The following is a 27,657-nucleotide window of genomic DNA, read 5'->3' as shown; positions in this document are numbered from 1 at the left end:
CGTAATTTAAAAAAATCTAAGAGACAAGAAAAATTCTGTTCTTGCACAAGTGCTTCTTATTGTATTGCTTGATTGTATAAGCCTATGAGGTTGGGGGCACCACAACAATATTTCTTAAAAAACATTTTTATTGAAGTTCAGATGCAAATTTATCTGTCTAGAACAAAGGAAACGTTTCATGCACTAACTCCACATACACTTAGTACATCTACCGGAACATATGTTCATATACACACTTACTGGATACATGCTTGTGTGTATATACATATGAAAACAACACTTCTAAATGAATACAAAATGAAACCAAAAGTGTTGCGATTGAAGCAGACTGATAGGCAGAAAATTCAAACTTGCAGAAGACAGCTCAATAAAATTTTGTAAACACTTAAACCACAATGGACACCATGGCTGTCAATCATAAATTTGAATTTTTTGACTGTGTCAGGTTTTAGTGATCTTCCCTCCCCCCCATTTTTTTTTAAAAAGATACTTTTATAACTTGTAAACTTATAACTAGAAAAATATAAGCAGTTGCACTGGTTGCATGCCTACATGTACATTGGAAAGAAGAGACCCATGGATACTTACCAGAGCTTGCAACGACAAAAATCACGCAATATTTATTAAAAAAGTAGTTAACATTAGCCACTTTTCTCTGATCAACATTCAGTGTTTATACGATTAGACCACATAAGCTCTTACCATGTGTCTCTTGTTAAAATTATTTTTCAATTTTGAATCTAAGCCAAGCTAATAAAAAACATCTGTATCATGAGAAGTTTATAATCTTCCAATAACAGAAGATTATTTTAAAATTAATTTCTGGATTTTTTTTAAAGCAAACTTATAACCAAACACTATGCTGCAACAAAAAACATCTGGAAAAAAAAAATTATGACGCTATGTCAGTGTCTAAGAATTTTTTTTTCATTTGTGCATTTTACATTAACTATTAACGTTCTTATTTTAGTTTTCTGTACTTACGTATATTTTTAAATTTATTTGTTAATCTGGGCCTGTTCTGTGAGAACTGGTGTCCTGACTGCTTAGCGTGCCATTTTCAGCTCTGAAATACCTGAGAGCACACTGTCACAGACAGTATTTGATCCACTAAGACCAATACTCTAACTATTTCAAATACATGTAAGAATTATTTTGGTGTCCTTCAGTATTAAATACTTGCATATGTGATTACATGTAATTTATAATATCACTACTACATATTCTATGTCAAGTAACATCCCATACATTTGAGTTATAATAAAAAACAAGTGCAGAATAATATGAATGTACATTCTATCCAAAATTAGTTACTATGAAAAAATTAATAACCCAGGAAAAGAGAAAATTTCACTAAAATAAAGTATCTGGCAGAGAAGATCACAACACCAGCACAGATTTTAAAGCAGTGTGCATATACATTTACACATCAGTCTATCAGGAAGGATAACTGGACTGGGTAGCATAGAGCAATTCAGCTAAGTCTGTACTATTTATTTAACTATATTGTCAAATAAACCGTGCATTTTCCCACCTCTCAAGTATTAGATATTTTTACAACACTTTCTGACACACTCATTTGATGGCTTTTCAGCATATTTAGAAAGCTCTGAAGGAGAAGAGGAGGCTGAGGGGTGACCTCATTAATGTCTACAAATATATCAAGGGTGTCACGAGGATGGAGCCAGGCTCTTCTCAGTGACAACCAATGATAGGACAAGGGGTAATGGGATCAAGCTGGAACACAAGAGGTTCCACTTAAATTTGAGAAGGAACATCATCTCAGTGAGGGTAACAGAACACTGGAACAGGCTGCCCAGGGGGGTTGTGGAGTCTCCTACTCTGGAGACATTCAAAACCCGCCTGGACGCCTTCCTGTGTAACCTCATCTGGGTGTTGCTGCTCCGGCAGGGGGATTGGACTGGATGAGCTTTTGAGGTCCCTTCGTTCTGTGATTCTGTGATATGGGATACACCTCTCTATGTTTCATACAAAAAAAGAAAAGCCTTCATTGAATTAAGTCCATAAGATCATCATCTTCATTTTCTTGTGCACTAATTTTTCTTCAAGGACTATGAACACTGCTATGCCCCCCAATGTGTCTTAAATGCTCTCCATGTTAATTCACACTATAGAACACCTCCCTTCACTGAGCATTCATGTCTTGTCGTCACTGTCTAAGATTGTGTGTGTCGTTGTCAGCACTTATCAGATATATATATATATATATATATATATATATATGTATTTGCCCAAACCTTTGCTGTTACACTAGGAAAGCTTTTATCTACAGATGGACTCTTGAAGTATACAATAAAAATTATGTAAGCCTAATTCCTTGTACTCTGGTGAATTCTTCCTCAGCCATTTGTCACCTTCTACATATTTCACTCTGGACCTTTCCTCTTCATCCTATTTGCACCCTAAGGCACCACCCTCCCCAGGCACTATATATACCCAGAAATGGGCAATTACTGACACAACCACTCATATTCCTGAAGCTGACATGCTTTGGGAATTGAATTGAAGGTTTAAGAAAAAACAACAGATCAAAGCATTAAATTCTGCCTATGCTACAGGCAATGAACACTTTTCCCAGTCTGTGTGATGCACAGAAAGCTGTGTAGTTCAGAGCACTGCATCTGTACTAAACCTCTGCACCAGCTGAATCATCTTCTTCCAAGCACCTGGATTTCCTCAGGGACATGGGAGAATTTACCATTATATCTAATACCACTTTTCCAAAACCTCCTGTAATTGCCACTGCAATTTTCTTTTGATAACAATTACTTTTAAATTATTATAACTATGTAATTTATGTAGCTAGTAATAAAGGCAAATGGCTGTACAATTACAAACAAGGGAAAAGGTCCTTAGGGTTCTTCAAAAATTTTATATCATTAAAACTGGCCCACGGGATGTCTTTCTGCTAAAGCTTTCTTATCGTAGATACATGTCTTAAATTGCTGGAACAGTCTGTGGAGTGTAATGCAAGTACATTTACAGCAGGGCCGTGAGTCAAGGCACCAAAGTGTAAATATATCGTAGTTCCGAGTACAAGACAGTAGAAGGATCACTTAAGCTGGTAAAAGTATGATATAGTCATGCCTAAGCAAGCCAAATGTAAAACTTAACATGCACATATGCTTTATTATTTATTATTATGAATAGCAAGGGCTAAAGATAACATTACAGTTTAGGTCAGTGCTCTGTTCCAAGGTGTATATACCAAATTCAGCATCCCATACCCAGTCTGAGTGCCTTCTAAGAACTATTTTTTTCCCCCTAAAATGTTCACATCTGATGTGTTCTGACAAAAGGATTACTCTGAGTATCACCTCTTATCCACAAGTAATCATAATTTATGTCCAATTCCAAGGGCAGTTGTATGCAAGATCATGCATACTAACAGCTGCTGAATTCAGTACAACATATGTGAATTTTGAAAGAATTCATATCTCAATTTCTCAGAAAGAGATTAAAAAAATGAACTTCAAATGAGGTAAAAGCATTCTTAACACTGAAAATCAGCACCAATCTCCCCATAGCTATCAACATATAAATCTGTCATACATGGTGAATTAGACCATGTTTAATAATGCCTTAATTTTCTTGGACTGTAGAAGCCATACACAGTCTTCAAGATACACAAGCAACACCTTAAATAAACAGAACAAATGCAGAGGAATTGAGGGCAAAACATGGGTTAATGAGGCCACATTAAAAAAAAGTCTTAGATTAGATCAAACATAAATGTGAATCACTTAAATCACAGGATGATTAGTAGGAATACTATCAAGTTGCAGATTGTAGAGAAGTTATTTCACAAAAAATGACTGGGTAACTTTCTACCCATGACTCACTATGTGATTTTCTTCAGAATATGTTTAGTTTGGTTAGTTATTCAAATGATAAATGGTATCTTAGTGGAAGCAGTACATAAAATAATCTCCATTTTAATCACACTGAAAATAATGGAGTGTGATAAGTATGATATGCGCCCATTAGACGTGCAGTTACCACATGCAAAGATGTCAGTGCAACGCAATACTCTTCATAAGAACATTACAGCAAATAAATAAATAAGAAAACACCCAGCAAAAACAATCCCCCAACCTTCTAAGAAATATCACGATTGCATGCAGTAAACAAATCCATGTTATCTATTTAGAAGTACACCATTTATCAAGAACTATGTGCCTTCTGCAAGAGGCACATGCTTGTGTTTTCCCTTAGGACCAGGAGGGCATGTTGTCATAGGACTAACATTTTGACATTTCAGACAAATGTGTTAAATCAGATTTTAAAATTCACTATTAACCAAGTGAATTTCAATGCTCAGTCAACCTTTAAAAAAATATTAAATGTGAATAAATTTACCTGTCATACTTAAGGCCATTTTCTTTCACCTACAGCTATTAAAGATAAATGTCTTTAAGCAGGAGTTGTTACACAGAAAATCATTATCTAAGTAATTTTAAAATCAACAACTTGGAAATAGGAGGTAGGAAACACACTGTACTAATAGAATTTGAAACAAAACCAAGACAAAGGCTGTAAACAAGATTTTTAGACCTCTGAAGTGACAGTATTTAGTTTTGTACTTCAAAACTCCAGAGAACTGACATGTTCCCCACAATTCTAAGTGGTTACCCTTAAAAAAAAAATGTACGAGTGGTTACCAAAACAAGGCAGAAAATGCAAGTAAAGTATCTAGCAAACATTAGCATTACATGGAATTTACACCACTTACAGCTTGAAAGGATATATACAGCTATTCTAAGGAAAAGTAAAATACAGCTTCCCAAAAGTCACAAGATCACGGACTACAGATGTTAAGTCATTATTCAGTTACAGTTTACGTAGTAAAATATAGGTAATTGTTTCCAAACACACTTCTTTAAGAAAGAACATTTAACATCCCAACAGAAACTACGTAACATAGAAGTTAAGCATAATTTAGTTGCACAGTATGTTAATAACAGACAAATTCAGTACTAAGACTGGGGTGCAAATATAGCTGCATTGCTCCTGTACAAAGTACAGTATCTTCCATTGCTTCTGCACAGCAAGAAATATTTGGGTAACTTCATGCTATATAAGTACATCAGGCATTCAGGAGCGTATTTCTGAGTGCTATAAAGTATATTCCTGAGAACACACTCTTAGTGTTCAACAAGAATGAGGCAATTCTCAAGAGGGACTATCAAGTGTTGTGCAGTTAAAGAAGGAAACAAAGTAAAAATACTAAAGAAAAAGAGTGTCTTTCAGTTGCACCATTACTTTTTAAAAATGGCTGGTCTGATATTGCATTTGTTTGAAGTGTTACTTTTTCCAAAACATCAGAGCTTCTCTACCCACTAATGAGTAAACTGCCATTAGGTATTGCACACACAAAATAAAAACAGGCCATAATCTGTACAAGGTACTTTTTCTACACTCCATTAAAATACTCTGAGAGAAACTGAAAATGAACTTCTTACCTTGATTAAAGATGTGACCACAATTGCTCCAGCATTCACCATAGGGTTATGAGGCTTGTCTGTGAAATAAGTTTTCAATTACAAATAGATCCCAAGACACTTTTGTCAAACAAAACCAGTCAAGTGATTTATGTTAATGTATTACTTAAATGTATGACTTAGTATACATGTATTGATATATATTAATGACTTAAAGCTCTGATTATGGCATATGATCCTAAATTAAACTGTAAATCAACATTATACACCATTTTTTTGTAATTCTGAGCAAAATATTTTATAGCTTAGAACACACTCAGCCTAATGCTACTTAACAGTCCAATAAATTAATCAGTTTTGCATCATTTCTCTTCTTGAAAATTTTTAATCCTCTCCAGTGTTCCAAGATTAGATCAATGCAACATCTGAAAGTGGTACAACCTCCAAGGGACTTTACCATTTTTCTCCAAGTTACCAAGTCTCAGCATTCTCAAAAGTGTTCATACAAGTCCTTTAAAATAAAACAAAATCCTTGAATTTCCTTACTGCTGTCCATAAATATAAAATTCTGATTCTTTTTAAGAATAAGAGGTTTCTATTGGTGGCTGCTGAAATACAAACAACAGTTTATTTATCCTCACTAGAATTTAATTTATAATTGACTTGCATATACCCCCTACACTTAATTTTTTTACTTTCATGACTAATGTCAATATTTAACAGTGGTTTTGCATTCCCAATCATTTTTGGCTACTCATGTGAATGAATCACCTTTTTTTAAAAAAAATTTTTTTTCCAAACAAGTTTTCCTATCAGCTGTCTACTTTTCCCAAATACAAGTTTTCACTCATCAACATCTACCTCCTACAGTTATTACTTATTTTTAACTAACAAGTTTGCTGTGCCTTCTAACTAGGATGTTGATTTTTGAGGGTTCTGGTGTCTGAAAATGTCAACCAATTCTGAGTACATTAATACTGTGACAGGTTTGAATTCTTCTTTTTACTTGCTGTTACTTTGCCTCCAAATTTGAAAACAATCTTCATTTAACACACACAATGTGTTCGCTATTTTTATAATACACAGACAATATTCACAGTACATATACAGACATGTATTTTCCCATGAAAATTACACCAGTCACAGGCAATAGCACTTAGCCATCTATGGGTATCAGGTAATCTCCAAAAACTAATCATCTGAAGTTCCTTTGAGTATTTTTCAGAAAGTCAATATTAAAAGGAACTTTAAAAAAAAAAAAAAAAAATCACATTATTCTATTTGTGAAAAGGTGAGACCAATACCTTCTGTTCAAAAAAATGTGAAGCTCCCCTAAAATACAATCTTAATGTCTATATACTATTTTTGAAGTTGTTGGTGCAATTCCTAATCTTTCCGTCACAGATTCATTAATTGTTCTCATTTCATCTGATTGTACTTAAGACCCACCTATATCAAAGATCCTGTCCTACTTGTGTCAGTAACGCAAGTAAACTGGGTCAAATGTACTCAACTCTTGATTAAAACCAGACTCTAGGTACCAAAAATGAAGTATTTCCATAGCTTCCTAACTCTCTGTCTCCTTAGGGACCAAAAACCTGGCCACCAAAGATGTTACAAGCCAACACAACACAACAACACAACACAAACTACATGTACCAGTTCTGTCCACTTCACAACCAACATGCCACCATGTCCTGACCTCATCTGAGGAATAGCAAGACCCTTCTGATAAAATGAAACATGGACTTCCCCGAATGTGCTTCTGAAATGAAGTTGTGTTTTGTTCCCTCCTTGACGAGTCAACAAGGAACAATCATTGTCACAGTGTTCACAGCTAAGGTAGGGGTACAGCAGCCCAGCTTACCAAACACTGACAAAAGCTCTTCTTTGAGGGTCTCTCCTACTGCTGCCTAACACCAGCATATCACAGAGCAAGGAGGACACCTTCCATCAATCTATAGCCTCTCCTAAGCAGAATAACCCTGTCAGTACCCAGGTCCCAGGAAAGCAGTTTTCACTATTATCTGGATAGTATCAGATAACACTATCCAAATACTTCCCATCCATAGATACCTGCAACAGACAGATAAACTTCTGTCTTGTCACAAGAGCTACAGGCTTCCTGCAGAGGTGGTGGCTGTCCCAGGCCTGTCAGTGTTCAAGAAGCATTTGGACAACACCCTTAACAACATGCAGGAACTTTTGGTCAGCCCTGAAGTGGTCCAGCAGCTGGACTAGACGATTGTTGTACGTCCCTTCCAACTGAAATATTCTGTTCTGTAATGAAGAACCTCTCCCCAGATTTATGATACACTGGCCTTTTTTAAGGGCCTCAAAATAAAAAGCTTACATTCTGAACAATTCCAGCTAATTTCAAACAAGAGACGTGTTCGATTCCCATCAATAATACTCCCATTCCCAGGTATTTTTTCACCTCTTGGGGATGTACAGGTTCTGATGCTACAATAATTTTTAAGGAAAGTCTTACATTGATCCCTTTCTAAAGTGGCAGCAACTACTGATTCACCTCACATCAGCACGGGCATTCCATATTGTACAAGGAATGAGGATTAATACTATAATTGCAAGATCTTGCCAAAGAGGTGAACAAACTCATTTATTAATCTTTACAAAGAGGTATCAAACTCTGCAAAGCTAACTGATACATCGCTAAAAAACACACACATACACTCTCTCTATACAATCAAATAATAAAGGCAATTATCTGCTCAGATCGAAAAAAATCTTTTTCACAACTTCTCTGCAAGTCTCTTATATAGCTGTATCATCTTATACTTCGGAGTAAATTCATGTCTTTATCCTTAATGAAAAGCACAAGTCATAACAACACTTCAACTTTAACTGGGGTGCCCTGATTAAGTCTTGCACTGATTCAAAGATTTGCCTCTTGCATAAACAACCCACCTAACAGCTTCTGAATAGTAGATGTATTATTCTCCGATACAGTGCTCTGTTTTTGCTGTTGGAAGGAGATATTTGTCAAGAAAAGTCTTTTACGTAGAGAAATGCAATATATTTAGAAGGTATATCTAAATTCAAAACTTAAAAAAAATCATTTATTACTGGACTAAGTTCTACAAACCATTCTATTACTGAACTAATTCTACAAATAATTATCAAGAGAAGGTCCCATGTATGCATAAGAGACACTAACTGTGCATATATACAGGTATAGTCAGACATGTCACACCATCAACTCAACAGGCATGAAAAAAACCTGCAAACTGCTCAATTACCATAAAAATTATTCCTGACACTGCGTATTTCAGATACATTTTACTCTGTAAAATTCCTGATCTACTTCTATCAACTAGAACAATCTGGGTTTAATTAACATGGGAATTTTTTTAGTTCTCAAGAAATCTGAATTATTTGATTTGCCATATGTTCCTTTTGATTAAAAAAGTTTTAAAATTGAATATTCACAAGGCTGCAGAATTTCCACATTTCCATTGCACAAAACAGATCTTACTCAAAACATACGTGATTCTTGGTAACAAATTTTATCACAGGTTGGCATTTTTAGCTATGATTTTTTAAACGTCTTGTAATATTCTCCATTCTTTCCAGCTTGAATCTCAATACTAGTAAATAAAGACATGAAAGAACATCCTGGTTTAGGAATCTTTACTGTGGTAATTATAGAAAGTAGCTTCAGATATGTGTCTAACCAGTTTTCAAATACCCACATTTCACTTCACAAAATCCTGACTGCAAACATGAAATTCAACTATATCACAATCATTAAAAAGCAAATAGATTAAATATCTGTATTATATAGAGAGAGATTTTAAAATGTGGTCTTCAAGGTAGTTATGCATGTTCAAACTGCCAAATGTTCTGCATATCCAGACTTCATACATCAACTTAAATCTACAAGTAAAGCATAATCCCTTCTTCCCTCCTCCTCCTTCACTTGTAGAAAACTCAGCTTCCGTTTCTCTCTCTGTAACTGAAATGCTCCTATTTATTAGAGTTTTAGCTTCTGTTTTAGTCTTTCCTTTAAGGACTGTATAGATAAGAGGCTGTTTGGGTTAGTTCTAACATGATTTTTTCCATGTCAGTTGTAGTAGCCACACAAGCATACACTTAAAACATAAAATTTCTATCATGCCAATTAGTCCTCTCTATTAATTTCACACACACTGGTCACACTTTCAATAATCCTAATTCTCTTATAAACACTCTTCAAGTGTAACAGCAAAATAGTAAAAGATCACAGCCTAACAATCTTCTCTCATAGTTCAATTTTTAAAGTAGCAATAAAAACTACTGAAGTGGTAAAAAACTACTATACTTTAATTTTCAGCACCATCAAAACTTTTCTAGATGAAAGCTTTCCTAGGAGATAAAAGGCAGCCTTTTTCACACTGTACAACGTTGTATGTGGAAAAAGTAGAGAGCAAAAACAAGACAACAAAGCTTGACAAAATGCTTAATTCCCTCTTGGAGATATATATGCATATTGGTATTTCACTACCACTTAATAACCTAGCAAAAAAGATGACAAATTGTCAAGATCTATTTTATTTGTAAGTTTGGAAAGAGAATTTTAATGTATGGACTAAATATAATTATGTACCATTTATATGTTAATAATATAGCTATTTAAGTCAGAATTCAATACAGCCCTTGATAAAAATATCATCCAAGCCTTATGCTGTTAATTAAATATTAATTGCAATACCATGGCAACAGAAACATTGTCTGTTCTCTTACTGAGAAGGATCTGCTAGAAGAAACATTTGTGTTTCAGAGATAACATCCAGCATTTCCTCTAAGGCTACATGAGTCATCCCTCTCAGATTTTTGCTATATTGTTTTTAAAAATAACATTTTCATGCTTGAGAATTAATACAATATGAAAAAGAAATAATCTAGATAAGTATGTATGAGAAATTCTTGCTAAACCACTCCTGTCACAAGGAAAAGAAAATAAAAATGAAAACATTGTTTTGAATCAGTAGCCAAATTCACTTGAGGATAATCTGTGAGATGATGTGTTGAATTTTGCTTTCTGGAAACCAGCCAGCACTGGTCTTCGGCACCAGCACCTGCTGTCAGAGGGCTGAGAAGGGAAGTGAGATACATGTTTCTTAAAATCAATTTAACATCTTTGATTCTTTCACTATCATTTTCCAGAAGGTACGATTAAGGAACATTTGCTACCAACTCAACTCAATAAATACACATTTCAAATACTTGCATTATCAAAATTCTTCATTTTTTTTCCTGCAGTTGGATACTAGCAAATAGAACAGAAGTAGTAAACTATCTTTTACTAGCATTCTAAATTAGGTAAAAGTGAGTGACAAAGGATAAGCCTACCTTGCTGATGGTAAAACATTTTGGGACACTGTCTAATAATAAGACTTAAGTGGATACAGTAAAATGAAAAGACTAAAAAAATGTGTAGATTGTTTTATAATTTTCTGAAATGGAGTATTTGCCTTATTAAGTATTATATATATCTTACCATCTTCATTCAGGAACAATTTGTTGAATCTTAGTCCACTAGGCTCTTTACCAACATATCTGTGCACATACTCTGTGCCAAGGTCATTAACAGCAATAGCGTATTTCAAAGGCTTTACACAGGACTGAAGACAAAATGGAACTTTGGTATCGCCAACAGAATGCCTGTGAAAAACACAGATGAAGAGGTTGGAAATTCTTCAACCTACCAGGACTATTAACAAAAACAACCCCAAAAAACAAAATAATATTATTATTATTAAGTCTCATTTTGAAGAACAGTAAAAAAGATTTAAAGGTTTTAACAATTGCCTCCATAAGCTAAGCATAACAAAGTCACTTGCTGGTCCTTACAGAGATGCAACAAAAGAAAAGGAAGTTCAGAAATGGGTTGGTACCACAGCAAAAAAATTCACCCCAGACCTCTGTTAACACACTTACCCTACTCAATTGCAGACAACTAAATAAATAAATAAATAGATAGATAGATAGATAGATAGATAGATAGATAAATGAATAGATAAATAGATAAATAAATATATTTTTTCAGGTCTATGTGAAGAAATATGAGATCCAATTCAGCTTTGGAATTCCGGGACAATAATTATACAGCTGTATTGATACTGCCTTTGATAATGGCATAAGCATTTTATGACAATTATTAAATGCTATCTTTTAAAAGGTTTACTTTCAATATCTAAGTCAAACTGCACTGAAGAATTACTCATACAAGCAGCATATGCCTCATCTGGAGCAAAAGGCTCCAAACAACCATTTGTCTGACGGCAAAATCAGAAGTGGATTTGCTACTTTTCTTTGCAGAAAACGTGAAAAGGCTTCAGAGAAACTTACAAAAGCATTTTGGCATCATAAAAGTTAGCTTTTTCCAGTGACTCACAGTGATCTTTTAATAATGCTACAGTACATAAAATCTAGAAAAGGAACTAACTTTTAAGTATGTTGTGACTCACAGAAAACGTAATATGGTTCAAAGCATGGGTACTATCAGACAAAGCTCTTCAGCTTCCCCAGATTAATGCTACATAAGCATTGTCTCTATCTTGATCTTGGGTAATCACCAAAATTACCCACAGCTTCATTACTGTGTTTGGATCATAAGCACAATATAATACAGCTTTCTTTAAATATAGCATTTACAAACACTATTTAAACCTTTTTATAATAACAGCAAAATAATTCAGTTTAAAGAGAGAAGTTGGAAAAAAAAAAAAGGTTAAGATGACCAAGTGGATTTCACTTCTTAAACAACTCAAATATTTTTCTTTATGAACCCATAAGATACCATCAAGTGCTGTATATTATAGAATATCTCAAGTTGGAAGGGACTCATAAGGATCATTGAGTCCAACTCCCTGCTCCTCACAATATGTCAGATGATAATTTAAAGAATGGAAACAGTAAAATCTGGAAGTCGGAAGATACCTCTGTCCATCCACTGTGCAGAGTGACACACCCCACAAGTCAGGACTGAACTTGGCCAGCTGTGGAATATAGTCAGCAACCTATCACAATGTGAAATAAAAACAGAGACATTACAACATCCAGACTATTTAACTATATGTTAACATATATTAATCAAAATAAATGCCAATGGAAAGGATACACAAGTTACAACTTAATTATTCCACCAATAATCGCCTAGTACATCTAAAACTTCATTATAAATTATTATATTCACTAGATCATTATCAAATAAAATATTTTTTCAATGAAAGTACAAACTTCAGCGCATTCTAAGAGGAAGCTTTGTTCCGTGTTATGGCATGTTTAGCATTTTCAAATAATATAAAGTTTCAGCTTGTAACAAAGTCTTGGATTTTTCAATTAATTTATTGAAAATAAGCACAAGAATAAACTTGAATTGCTAACATAGGTCTGGTGTTGACAACTATTTGTCACACAGTCCAGCCAGTAGTGTAGAGTAGCACAACTCTTTTATAGACTAAGTTTAGTCTGACAAATTATATAGTGGTTTTACAGCTTATGTAAAATAAAGACTTTTCTCTGTCTAACCCCAAAACTGTAGATCATTAGAGGTAAGGAGCTTTATTTCTAACACAGTTTACAAGTTGCAGATATAACTGAACTTCCAAAACTATTTTATCAAGTTATCAGTTCACCATTTTGCTTAAAATATTAAGGAAAAAACTATCTACTTAACAAACATATTTGGTTAATATCAAGAAATCTCTAGAAGTTTGAAACTGAATTTACAAACAGGTTACCTTTCCTCCAGATTGTTTTTTAGCACTTTCATACAATTCATCAATATGTGAAGTAAACGACATAAAATCCGGAATGACAAACTTCCTCCTGAAAGCTTGAGTAAGCAACACGATATTACTTTGTACACACCTGTAAAAAATTTTAAAAGTTCATTAGTATTTTAACAAAGTACTGTCAAAAAGCTTACTTAAGCAGCAATTACATGCTATTTAAATAAGGACCAGTCCCTTGAAGCTATATGCCCAAAAGAACAGGTTGTTATTAGAAAGACTTTTCAATTTTCCAGTCTATAAGCTATATTCCAACTGGTTTTGCCATGAACCGAAGAACAACACTGCCAACAGCCCAAAGTGGAATGAGTTTCCACTCCAAGAACAAAATCCTGTGGAAGTGCTCAGTAACATCTTCTAAACTAAACTAAACTTTGAGCAGTACTGCAAGTTTATGGCTTCAAACTGCCACCAGTTAGGGAGGCTTTGCTGCCTTTTAACCTACAAGACATTATCACCCACACCCTCTGAACATCAGCCCAGCTGGTAAATTTAAAAACCGATGACGCAGAAAGGAAAGGACTTATCTAGGAGAAACAGAAGAGACGAAGGATCAGAACACAAGCTGAGACCTGCTGCTTGAAGTGGTGCAGGGGTGGGGAATTAGGAGCCTTTAACACATCAGTTGAAATATGACCTGATAAAGGGAATTAACAGCCCTATCCCAGCGCAAGGAAGAGAAAGGAAGGTTTAGCATCAAACAAACAACTTCATTAACGTGTTCACACTATGCAGAAGCAGTTAATCCAGACAAATGGGAAGTTAAGAACATCTAGGTCCATATTACAAATGAGCATGTATCCTTCCAATGAAGACTTACAAAATTAATTTTTAGGGAAACAGAATCATAAAATAATTTTGGTTGGAAGAGACATTTAGGATCATCGAGTCAAACTGTTAACCCAACACTGCCAAGTCCACCTCTAAACCATGTCCCTAAGAACCTCATCTCCACATCTTTTAAACCCCTCCAGGGACGGTGACCTCACCACTGTCCTGGGCAGACTGTTCCAATGCCCAACAGCCCTTTCTGGGAAGAAATTGTTCCTCATATCCAACTTAAACCTCCCTGGCACAACTTGAGGCCATTTCCTCTTGTCCTATACTTTCACTAGGGATAGATACTTTCAATAATCCTATTATTAAAAGTCATTATCAGTTCAAAATGAAGTTGCATGAAGACCAGTGAACAGACAGAATTATCTTCCCTTTGAATCCCCCTCTCTTTTTTCAAAGCTTCAGTTTGAACGCCTTTGTGCTTAAGAGACTTTATCCCAAATTCAGTTGACAACCATTTCGGATGCCAGAAGGCGCGACTTTCCAAGAATGAAAGAGAAACAGCGAAGTTTTCGTTGTACACATTTGGCATCTTAAGAATTGCTCTAATAAACTGCTTTGACAGTCTTTACGTTAGAACAGCAATTGATTTGGTTTTGATATAATTTGTCACACTTATCCACTCCTTTTACATGTCTTAAAAAAAATTCTGTTCTTTTTTGTTCGCAGCAGCCTCCAATTAGTGTTACCCACTCCAGGTGCAACAACCCCTTTTCAAAAGTAATTAATAACAGTATGGCAGCTGGGTGTGCTAAAGGAATAACAACACACACCTGCACTAGGTTTAACCTTCTACATTGCCTGAACCACCTGGACAGCATTAAGAAGTCTTGTAGGTGAAATTAATTTTTTTCTTTTTTCTTACAACTGTTAGAACAACTCAAGAATACTAAGTGTGGAAAACAACAAGGCAGTCTGCACATTGTGCGTCTGAAACAGGAAGGGCATTTATACACTTAGGAATTCATACCAAGTCAAGGATGCTCACTTCAATAATTCAACCATTTTAAGTTCAAGATTGAAACTCACTGCAGAAGTAGCTATGCTGGTTAAGGACATTACCTATTTCTTCAAGAAGTTCCTGTCCCCAGACTTCTGCCAAGGGCAGTGTCTAGGTATTTATCCTGGTACTCCTTAACCCAGGGAAATCACATGAATTCAGCGACATTAAATATGGGGGTTCAATTAATCGAGATGTGTACCTGGAACAATTACTGTATGGAGACAGTGAGAGGGGTCTTAGTACGTTGTCATTAAATGGGGCAGTAATATTTGCAGTCAGTGGACAGTCGCCTTGACAGCCTCTAATACTCTGCAACTGGCATCTCCTTGCCACTGGAGTTTCTAACCAGTTTATGCTCTAAGTAACCCCTTGGAGATGAATGGTCTGAGAAAAGGAGCAGCAGGAAAAGATCACAGGGAGGAATTTAAATAAATGAATATATTGACAAATAAAAATCATTCTGCAGTCAAATTTTGCAAACAACATAGCCCTTATCCCCACATACTCTAGCAGTGTTTAAGATAGGTACACTAAAACCTTCCACCTCAAATTCTTCCGTTTCTCCAAACTTTATAATCTCACCCTAAAAACTTCTGTCTCGCCAAATCCCAATCCAAACACTTCTTTCTCCATTCAAAAACACGTCTTTTCAAGCTATAAAACTTCCCTGATACATTTCAGTTAGGAAGATTATGATGCAAGTCTTACGACCTATAATGACTTTCAGTGAAAGTAACAGTTTGAGGGTTTTTTTGGCAATTGAATATTTGGGCTCTATCATAAAGTTAGGACTACTTTGTTTCCTTTACAATAAAACTTGTTACATTTATCTATGCTTTTTCAAGTTCCGACTTTGCTCGGTGATTATTACTTCTCTACACAAAGCAGACATCTGCTAAAAACACAGGCTAAACTCCCACAATTTCTCAAGAACTGTTAGACTATCTATATAGCTGAATGGACACCTTTTTTTCCTGTTTAAAAAGCTATAGTATAATCACTACAATGACATTATTTTGACAAATGAGGTATCAATATTATAACACAGCAGAAGTCCTCTACATCTTCTGTCAAAAGCCTTCTAATTGCTAAAAAAAAAAAGGACTAAAAAAGTTTTCCTCAGCAGGACAGACAGCCCCTTGTGATAAAGGCTAAGTCTACAAAACAAAGTCAGCCATTCTGAAACAGAATCGAGTTTAAACCTCAGTTATACCTGTTACTCAGTAGCTATCATCTCATTCACTTTCACACCTTTTTCAAAGTCACTCAATTACAACTGCCTCTCGGCTTTCCTTCCCCTCCAACCACTAACCAAAATCTTGTTAGTTAAGAAATAGGGCTTTTTGCAAGTCTAATATTCTTCTGTTAGTAACAAGCTGTGAATTAAAGGAAAAGCTAAGAGGGGTAGGAGGATTTCCTACAAAGATTATTAGAAATTTTTCTACAAATTAACTACAATGTCATAGAAATAGATCTAAAAAAATAGCATATGTCAAAATGTATACACTTCATTAGGAAGATTAGCGAGTACAATCTTCCATATCTGTTAAGTTGCTTAAGTCTCATCTAACAATAATTGGATACTACTCCTATTACTTTTGAGTCCTACCATAGCTAAGGTACCAAAAAAAAAGAAAAAAAATTGACGCAGGAAGCTAACTCGCATACTGCGCCGCTTTCAGTAAGCGGGCTGTTCTCAGCAAGGTACCATTCGTGCCACAAAGACTACATGTGATATTATATGAACATAAACAGCTAATTCAAGAAATACATCAAGTACTCTGAAATATGCACCACTGAAACCTTCAATTCAAGAAACTCTGGAGATGAAAGGTTAAAAACCCAAGTTGTTCTGCCCGTAACGTGGAGATTTTTCTTCCAAATTTTTATTTGAGTGGAAAGCAATTTAAGTCAAATTGGACTTTAATGTTTAGACTGCTGAAGAGGTGTTCAAACTTCTTTACAGACAGTAAAAAAGCATGAGCTAAAATATTTTACAGGTGATTTCTACTGGACTTGATTGATTTAGTCAAGCTTACGCTATCAATATCCTTGATGCTTTATTTGATCAATGTGAGAATTACAACCTTGACTTTTACGTTTGGTGAACTGAAACTTCAAATTCCTGAGGTACGTATAGCTGGGTAGATACATTATTATATTTCACACCTTAAAGACCTAGAGAAGAACAAAAATACAGAAAACTTGTGCAGGTCTCTACACAGCAAATGTCATGTGCCTGGGAGGAACAGATCACCGATGTTTGCAGGGGGTTTAATTCATAAAAAGGTTAACACCTGCTGCTGCAACAGAGAATCTGCTATGTGAAGGGAGATTCACCTCTCCAATTTCTGTACAGTCTTTATGTTCAAAACTCTTCCTACACAAAAAGCAACCGTGTACTCTTTCCACAAATTATCACAGTAACCACCACTCCCCTAACTCAGAGAATCAAATCCTGTAGATATGATGCAGAACATGGGCTAATCTTCAGCCCTCTAATTAGCAATCACTTGTCCTTTTTTTAGTATAAAGCCCCAGCCTAAAACAACTCAAATTCACTATTGCAAGCAAGCCTTCTAGTATAAGTGCAATATATAACAGCAAAAGCATTTACTTTCCAATCCAACCACACACCCAGGTAGCTCTCTCACTCTACAAATTTAGAGTTTTTACTGTGCTGACAAATAACCAGTCTTGAACTTAAATACAGGATTAAAGTTAGGCCATGCTGTACCTTTAAGAAGTATCTCACATTTGGTGAAGGAGTTTACTGGTTTGTTATTTTGTCATACACAGAGAAGACATTCATTTTTTCTCAATGTAGTTCAAAAAATGTTTATGTGTATTTTAAAATATAACATATATACTTTGTTTATATTTATATAAACTAAATATTTAATATAGTATAAGCATACACTGTACGCTATATATTTTATATACCTACATGTATGTAATATATACACAAATATATAAGCATACCTTTTAATACACATTAATATTTTAAATTCTAACTACAATAGCATTAGCTCACAAATTTAAAAAGCTACAGAACAAAAATGTACCAATTTTGACAAAAGTATGCTATTCATGAGATAATCAAGTTTTAGATATCATGTAATTTACCCTGTAAATGGAATAAAAATATAGATTCAAAAATAGCCTACAATTCATTTTGACATTTAGGAGAGCCTCTAAACTTCCAATCTTTGGGCCCACAAAAGCTATGAGTAGAGAAGCAAAGGAGTGTGCTTGGAATGAACACGAAGACAACTTGAACAGTGCTTGTATTGTTCATCTGACCACAGACTTTCCTTTAGAAAAAAAAAGTATCACTAAAATATGGCACATAAGTCCTTCACAAAACAGACCAAAGCAGTGTCTACAGTCCTAACTGCTCTTATCTCTACATATCTTGAAATCTAAATTCCCTCTATTTTTCATATAGTCACTTTTAGAATTAACTACATACATCCTCTGAATATCTCGCTCCACAGAAGCAGTATCGTGAACTTCAGATTAAAAACTGACGATGCAGCGAGAGAGAAGTTTTATGTACTCACATTAAATGCTCCACGGTGCATCAATTAATTTATTTGGTGTCTGACTGAGAGTTGCAGTAGTGGGTCAGACAGACACAAAAACAACTCTGATACATTAAACTCTTGTGGAGAACACACAATCTGTCTGCTGCATGAAACCACAGAATAAACTCATATGAAAATAGCATCAGTAGGAGTGTGTTTGATTCCCTTTCTAATTACATACTGATTTATATACCTTATGCTTCTCCTAAGACAGCAGTCAGTAACGCACAGGCATTCATTCAGCATTATATAATTACATTATTGACAGAAACTTTACTTTTTAAAAAGGTCTTTGTCCAGCATAACACCATCCGAAGTTGTTTGAAGGGTCAGTCTTAACATATCCATGCACTCTTTTAACCGGGGATCGGATGTACGTAATCCTGTAGATTTGAGCGCCTGTTACAATAAAGCAATCATTACTAAAATGAAAGAAATGGGCTATAACAAAAAAGTTTCTACTGCTCAGTTATTTATCAACATAAGAGACATCTGCCACCACATTATCAACACAGAGACTTTTTGACACCTTATTGATCCTTTTGCCATTCATTTTGGCTGCATTTGATGTCAAAGGATTAACGTCATTTGAAATCTACAGTGGCCCAACTACTTTTTACACAAGTGCAAATAATACTCAGCCCTGCCACAGATGCTTTCCAAGTATTCCCTTCTGTACAGCAAGTAAGTCAATAACAATAGTAGTACACTTATACTCCTAATTACATAATTGGGGGGGTAGGGGGGGAAGGCAGGGAAATAAAAAGTTACATTCCTTGCTGCAGCTTATCATATATAACAGAAATTCTTTGCTTTGTATTCTTGCATTTAGAATGTTAACAAAACTTGCAGTAGTTTGCTTTCATACAGCATTCTGAAACAGTAAACTTACAGTTATGAATTTATGAACTGGTATTTTTTCTTGTCCTTCTGCAATAGTATAGAAAAGTAGATCTTCTAAGCTAGGAAGGAGACCTTGTTTCATTTTACTGAAAAAAAAAAGCAGCATAGATTAGTTTAGTGCATATTTTCATTTATACACATTTTTGCATTATTTACAAGAAAACACATTTTCACTACCAATATAACTGCTATCATTAATTTCAAAGAATGCTTTTATCAGTGATCACAAAGTTTTAACTCAGCTTTAAGTAGGAAAAAAGGGTAATATTTAAAACTAGCCTACATATACTTTACAATAGCAAACATTTTTATCTGCAACATAGTGATGTTTTCACTGACACACATTTATTGTTAAAATTACATTTAGATATTTTTGGAGCAGATTCATTGCATTTCCCTCTTCCTGATGTTACAGAGGACAGACATGCTACTCACACAGAGGATAAATTATTTATAAGACTCAAAGACCTACATGCCTCATCATAAAGCTGTAAGAGCAGACTGACCCAATGGTTCCACAGGCAAAAGAGATGACGAACGTGTATTATTTTCTTCAAAATAATGCTGGTTTTAGGGACTCCTAGAAGGAGCCTCAAAGCCCTTGCCCTTCTAGGAGGTGCTGTAAGCCCTGTCAGTTGTGTTGAGAGCAAGCAAAGCCTCCTGCAGCACAGCACCGTAACCTGAACCAGCTCAGCCCCAGCAGCAACAACTCTTCATCCTGCATATTTAGAAGCATTAATGTGCAGCATGGATACTTCTTTAACACTCACTGTGGTTAGCAGGGGTAAATGCCTCTCCAAGCATATGCATGCCTGCATTTTTTTTTTTTAATTTGCATCTCCATTTTAAGTGAAAAGGGAAGGAAATCTACCAGACTAAGCATCAAAACTCCTTCCAAGAGAGCCAGCTGTAATACTGACAGCTGTCTCTCAAAGCCTTTGGAGGGTCTCGAAAGGTTTAACCTCTGAGTTCTGCTTTTCCTTGATATTCTGAAGCACCCGCAGCAGGCGGGAGCGCAAGTCTGTACTCAGTTCTTTACACTCCCCCGACAAGCACAGCTGGAACACACAGTTCCAAACTGTGAGAGAGGCAATAGCAAAGGGCTTCGGATTGATCCCTTCAGCTACCCAAAGTGCTCAGGTTTGGTTCTAGACAAACTCAGTTGACAGCCGATGTTTGGACGTTTCACAAGCAAAAACTAGATAAAAACAAAACAGTTCTCTACAAAATGTAGACATAAGCATACTAAAAGGGAGAGTGTGCAGTCTTACATTATTTTAGCCATCCATTTTAAAGCTCAGTCTTATAATTTAATAATATTGGCAATACTTTGTTACTATACTGTAACATATAATAATTATCGCCTGAAACTAGAATGCTCAGTGCCAATTTATTTTTACACGTGTACAAATATGTGTACAACAAGCAAGTCGATATTCTGGTCATGAAAGTTTTCTTAAGGTTAGTAGTTCTTTGAATATCAGTACTCAGGGTTATAACTATGAAAATCAAATACTACAACTAAGCACAGACTCTAGGCAGGCCAATGCAATCTTACAGACTGATATTTAATCCTCCCTCCACTCCCAATGCTAGCTTACTCTAGCTCAACAACAGATTTATTATTATTTTTAATAAAAATCTGATTATATCCAAATAGCCTTTCAAATTTAAGACAACCTTTAGATTGCACTCGCCTCTCTCATTTCCTCATGATTAGCAGTGAAAACCAGCAGTAAAAATCTCACTTCTTATTTTCTGATGTATTTAAAACACTGTACTTACATACTAAGAACAGAAGACAGCTTTGTAAGCCAACAGAAGTTTCCTTGTCTTCCAGTCTGGATTTTTTTTTTTTAATGATGCTGGCTGACTAATGCACAGACAGGCTGGCAATTCAACCAAGACAAACGCTTGCAACTACCTCAAGCAAACTACTGCACACCCATTTTCCTAAAGAAAATTCAAGTTTTCCAGGTAGCACATTGCACCTTCAGTCTTTTGAGAACAGTACATCCAGTCAAGCCAACAGAACTAAAACTACTATAACACACCAATTATAGCTTCATCCTATACCTGCACACAACCTCTGCAGGTATGTACTTTGTTTTTTAAAGCTGAGTTACACAGCCTACACTCCCATGTTTTCCCCATTTACACCAAGCATTTAACTAAGCTCCCCAAAGCGTTGAGATCTCATGTTTTAAGGAATGTCTCTGCTACAAGACTTGTTACAGGACTGTCTGACAGAGGAAACTCCCGTAATTCACTTTGACAAAACAAGTCAGAGAGCACACTGAGACATTTTAACCAATAACCTATTTAATGACAAGTTTCTGAGCTATTACTCAGAATTGTACAGCTTTTCCAAATGTGCAATTTCTATCTGGAAGGGTGCAGAAAAGAACTTCAGACATTCAACCAAGATTTTTATCTACCTCTCTAAGATTTTCATCTCTCAAAGAGATGTGTGCTTTTTGCAACATAAATTCTCTCTCAACTTAGTTGCCATATCTCTCACATCTGCTGCTGTTCAATATTGGGTCAGTCAGCCTGTTTTAACAATGATCTGTACTGACTGCCATAGCAAAGAGGATGGCACTCAATATATTTACAGAAAATCACTCTTTGTCAAATAGTCCGTATTTCAATAAAGTTTATCAGCTAAATAGAAGTGGAAAGGTTTGCTCTGCAGTTTATCAGGTCCATGATGTCAGTAACTAATGTTTGCTTAACCTAAAAGCTATGTTTTGGCAATGCGAGCACACTTCACAAGATAGTGCTGTTCAGCACATTGTAAAGAGCTGTTTTTCCAGTCAGGGAACTTGCAATTTCCACAGTCAAATTAAAATGGAAATTTCCATTTATTCCATTTCATGAATAATGATAGATAGATAGATAGATAGATTCATTTATTCATTCATTCAGTTATTTATTTATTTACTTATTTATTTAAAAGAAGGGAAATAAGTAGGCACCAGGCTATTACACAACCAGACTTCTTCAGTGGTACTGTAACCTGTGGACCAGAATACTGGCAGATGCTCCACACTGCTCTTTATATTTAAATAAAGAAAAGAGTGCAGGATTTCCAAGCAGAAGGACTTTGCAGTCTGTATGATGCCTTCCTTCAGCTCTTCTTTTTGCATCAGCACAGTGCTTATACCAGATTCCACAGAGGACTGCATTCCAACAAAAGCTGAGTTACAATTTCTACAATACAAGAAAGATTAAATTTCAAATACAGTGTAACATTCCTACTTCATACTTCAAGATGTAACTGGCAAAATGCAGAACAGGATTTACAGAACAAACAATACAAAGATATGATACTGCTAATAACAGTATCAGGCTCATTAGTAACCATAAGACACCAGTCATAAAAACAGGAGGGCACAGCACCTGAAAGCTGCAAGGGCTGCAACTCGCAGTCGGCAGCTGCTTTATCTAAAACAGGCACCCTGAAGTTCTCACAATACTTACAAATAACTGATCTTCACCTAAAAGATACGTATGTGCCACTACTTTCTGACCACAGACACCAATCCCATTAACAGTGGTGTGTAACCATTTACCAGAGAACTTACCCAGATTCAGACAAAACTACATATTTATAAACATTAACCAAAAAAATGGAAGCTTTAGTAGATTTCAAAGTGTTTATGGAAAAAACAAAAATTGTTGCTTCAAAACCTTAGCCTTGAAGGAAGTTTTGAAAGGCCTAATCAAAGTACATTTCCAACAGTTTCTTGCAACTATGAGAATTATATCCACACTCAGGCAGGACTAACAGTGAGGTGAACCGCTGCCTGGTTACTATGCAGTTATTCCTCTGGATTCTAGTAGGGGCGCAAAAGCAACATTCATTTTAAAAGTATCTCCAGAATTCAACCCTGCCCTTAAAAAGAAGTGCTACCGCTCCCTCGCCATTTTAAGAAAAAAAATAATTAATAAAACACTTCCATTAACCATTTTGCTATATTCCATATAGTAGTACCCATCACTACTGCAATTCAGTTATACTTTAAAAATCAGGGTTGCTCACATTTAGTTCTCCCCTCTCACCTTAATCAATCAGGGCCTTTGTATATAGAAACAGTTTATACTAAGATAAACCTAGATCCTACTACTTTCCAGCATAAGTTGTAAGTAGAAAAAAGTTGTTATACCGAAAGGAGAGGTAAACGCTATTAAATATTATAGAATTTATAATCTAGGGCTGTACTAGATTACTGTGCTTTAAGTATTTAAGCATGAACATAGATATGATTATCAGTCTATGACCACTCTCAGTTTAAACTCAAACATTTTTCCTTTCCAAAATATATTAAGTTTCAGGTGGAGATGCAGAGCAAAGGCTGTATAGCTGGGATAAGGAGGTAGTGGAAGATGTTCAGGAAAAAATGCACACAGAGATCTGGTTATGCAATGGGATACTGGTTATTTCATCAGCCACAGACTTTGTAATTTATCCCCTCTACGAGGAATTAAACTGTTAAAAATTTCTGTACAGCCTTTGCACAAAACATTTCAGGCTTTTCACTTGCAACTCCTACTCTCTTTATATGAAGACTATAAGGCAAGCAAAGAAGCAAGAGAATTTTAGTGCTGTCTTTTGACACTGCAGGTTATTCCAGTATCCTAGAACCACAAACTTACAACCAAATAGAAAAATAATAATCCTCCAAAACATACAAAAAAGAAAGCATAAAAGAGGACTATTGTCTTCCCAGTTGAGGCTACAAACCATCTGCCAAAAACATATCAAATGATATACACTGCTGGACAGCAAAGTGCTGGACTCAGCAGAACACACAGACTACACTGACTTAGCCCAGTTCCCAATTTAGTCCACAAACCTGTCTTTTAAAGAACTTCACTCTTCGTCTGAATTCTGTGCTCTTTCTTAATATAGCAATGATTTCCACATATAATATACCATTTACAAACACTTAATGCAGAATTATGAAAATCATCTTTAAGAAAAATAAGAATGAAAGTATCCAGCAGCCTGGCTAACGTGCTACCAGGAATTCCTCCACAGCCTGAGAAACTGTTTCCAGCTTTTTCCTTGTTCATAACTATATGCGGTACGTTTTATGTAATTGTTCCTTGCTTATTTTGCAGTAAGGTTCAAAGAACAAGCAATCTGACTTTCAAATACGTCCTTTTTGCAATGATTAAAAGTGTGTAACTGGTTTGTGACTACATAGTCCTATCAGATGTATTAGAAATTTTGGGATCTCCCTAATTGATGTTAGCTGTAGAAAGCTGTTATAAAAGCTTAGTTTAAGAAAATGTTACCTCTTTAATAAATCGCCTTTTCAGCATCCTCAAAAGCCCCTCACAGTTGGCATACTGTTTTTTTCCTAAATTTGTAATGGTACTGTCTATATTTCTCATTGGAAATGGAACTACGACCTTTATAAACCACACCTACTTGAGCCACAGATGAATAATTGTTTTTGTTTGAAAACATTATGTATAGTGCCAATTCAAAAAGTGGATTTCATAGATGTCAAACAATGGTATAAATATAATACTAATACACATATGATTGCGTATTATATTGTATATGGTTATATAACCTGATATGGATGCATTTTTAAGGAGCTTGACAGCAGAAATTGTAAGTGATGCCTTTAAAGAAGGCTATATCCCTCTGAAACAAAAGGTTTGAACCAAGATGAGCAGCTAAGACATCTGGTCGGAGAAAGGGGAGAAGAACAAGAAAACAGCCTCTTTCTCCATGTGCCATGCTGAAGAAATACAAGTTCATGCTAAAAAAAACCTCAAAAACCACAACTCAAAAGCAGAACTATTAACACGGCAAGGGCTGCTGCCTTCCCGACTGGTCTTGGGGAATCTTTCCCAGACTTCCCCTTAGCATTAGGCTAACAAAGACTTCACTCAGTATTAAAACAAGGTACTCCTTTCTTGGCCTTACTTCCTCTGTCTTTTGCTTTCTTCATCTAGGTAACAAGCATAGCAAAGCTTGGGAAATCTTGGGTCTAGATTTTAATTACACCACCCCATAAGCAGCACAAAGACAACACGTGGGCTGCCTACCGGAAAGCCAAGGGACATGTTCCAAACACATGCAAGAGATAGGTCTTCGTGGGGGTTGCAGGTTCAAACAAGCAATGGGCAAACTGTCAGATGGGGGGTGGGAAACAAAACGGACTTTTTCAAGAGCTGCATAATGCTGAGGACTAAGAGCAGAGTGCAAAGGAGAACCATCAATCCATTTACCTCATCATTATACTCTATCCACTCTATCCAGGTATCCACTACTGGTTACTACCAGGGACAGAAACTGGAGCTGATACACCTATCCCTGACCAATACTTTTGAGAATATTTCAGGTTCTTAGTAAAGCAATATTAACTTCATAAACACATACAGTCTTATAATTCCGTAACCTGCACGGACCTTTGCCACTTCGGGACAAATCACGACGTCTTGTCACAGGGACACATCCTGTAGCACCTAGGAACATCTGTACACACAATTAACAGCGGTAACACCTAACCCTAACTGCACCAGACATAGAGAAGACAGTGATGCAAAACTTCCAAGGTAGAACTAGACATCACATCCACCGCCTTTAATAATTAATGTAAGATGACACAGCTTTTGCTTCGCTTGGAAAATATTTTATGCCGAGAGCAACTCTAGAAAAACACACCCTAACACGCGCTGTCTCCCCTGACCCAAAACACAAGCAGCCCCCGCATATGCAAAGCCGTCTGTGACAGGGATCCCAAGACAGGTGGCAGCTCCAGGCGTGCCGAGGACCCCCACAACGAGTCGGGCGGCCCCACAAGCGCATACGGCCCCCCTACCCCGCACCGTCCTCCCTTCCGAGCCCGCCGACCGCCACCGCGGCACGGGGCGGGCGCAGCGAGCACCGCCGGCAGTACCCGGGGAGAGGCCATCACAGCCCAACTCGCCGCGCCAGGGCCCCGGGAGACGCGATGCCTGCCGGGCGCGGCGCCCGCCCCGCGGCCCGGCCCTCGCACCTGCCGGGGAAGCGCCCGGCGGCCCCCGCGCCCTGCCCGGCCCGTCCCCCTTCCGCAGGCTCCCAGCGTGCGAGAGGGAAGGCGGCGCTCACATGGCGCCTCTGCATCCTCCTCCTCCGCCACCGCCCGGCCCGGCCCCGCCGCACCCCCGCCGCCCGCCTCGCACTCACTTCTCTCCTCCGCCGCCGCCTCCGGCCAGCTCCTTGCCGCCGCCGTGGTTATTGTTGTGGCCGCTGTCGGCGGGGGCCTCGCCGGGGGTCGGCGACGGCGACGGCGCCCCCTTCCCCGGCTCCTCCAAGGCTCCCTCCGAGCGAGTGCACAAACCCCGCGCCGCAGGCGGCAGCCCTGGGCCGCGGCGGGAGGCGGGCGGGCTCACGCCGAAGGCGGCCAGCGGCGGCGGGAGGCGCCTGTGGCCGGCGCTGGGCCCCGGACCTCCGCCGCCAGCCGCCCCCGGCGGGCCCAGCAGCAGCAGCTCCCGCAGCAGCGCCGAGCGCCACAGCCGCATCATGCTGCGCCACTTCCCTCCGCCGACTGCCACAGCCGCCAGCCTGCGGCGCCGCTCGCGCCTCGGCGTGCCCGCCTCCGCTCCACTCCATTGGCGGCGGCCGCGTAACTGTCAGGCACGCGGCGCGCTCATTGGTCAGCAGGTACGTCACTCCGGCGTCGGGCCACACCCCGGCGCGGGACGAGCCGCCCCCGGGCGGCTGGGGTCTGGGCGCGCGGGGTGGCGGCGCAGCGGCACCGAGGAGCGGTGCGAGCACGGGCCCGCGGCGAGAGCGGGCGGGAGCGCGGGGCTGGTGTCGGCTGGAGCGGAGCGGCCCGGCACAGCGCCCCCCAGCGGGCCGGCCCGCTGCACGGCGGCTGAGAGGAGCGGGGGCGCGTAGCGGGCCAGGGCTGCGTCCGCACCGAGGTCACCCCGCTTCCCGCCGCCTCCATCTTCTCTCAGTCCCGGCTCCTGAAGGAGAAAACTTGGGAGTGGCCGCCGGGCCGCGGCAGGGACGGGGCGCGGGGCGAGGCCAGTACCTGCGGGGCGGCGCCGGGCGCGCC

General features: G+C 37.8%; 1 protein-coding gene across 5 annotated transcripts in view; it reads right to left on the bottom strand.

The window, feature by feature from the left end:
* The window catches only part of GLS (glutaminase), a 58,064-nt gene extending 30,916 nt beyond the window's left edge, over positions 1-27,148 (bottom strand). For 2 of the 5 annotated variants that reach the window (XM_065841531.1, XM_065841532.2), the window contains exons 1-7: positions 26,781-27,147; positions 19,578-19,674; positions 18,963-19,084; positions 13,208-13,337; positions 12,405-12,484; positions 10,963-11,126; positions 5,484-5,542 (exon numbers count right to left, since the gene is read on the bottom strand). In XM_065841531.1, coding sequence (XP_065697603.1) covers positions 5,484-5,542; positions 10,963-11,126; positions 12,405-12,484; positions 13,208-13,337; positions 18,963-19,084; positions 19,578-19,674; positions 26,781-27,118 — 990 coding nt within the window. In that variant the 5' untranslated portion in view covers positions 27,119-27,147. Of the gene's footprint in view, positions 1-4,380; positions 4,416-5,483; positions 5,544-10,962; positions 11,127-12,404; positions 12,485-13,207; positions 13,338-18,962; positions 19,085-19,577; positions 19,675-26,780 lie in introns of those variants that run through there. The other 3 variants (XM_071811209.1, XM_071811210.1, XM_065841533.2) reach the window with 3 other exon arrangements.
* Positions 27,149-27,657: the final 509 nt, after the last annotated feature.

This window comes from Patagioenas fasciata, chromosome 7 (assembly GCF_037038585.1).
Source record: "Patagioenas fasciata isolate bPatFas1 chromosome 7, bPatFas1.hap1, whole genome shotgun sequence".
Classification (NCBI taxonomy): Eukaryota; Metazoa; Chordata; class Aves; order Columbiformes; family Columbidae; genus Patagioenas; species Patagioenas fasciata.
This window is presented reverse-complemented; position numbering and strand designations above follow the sequence as displayed.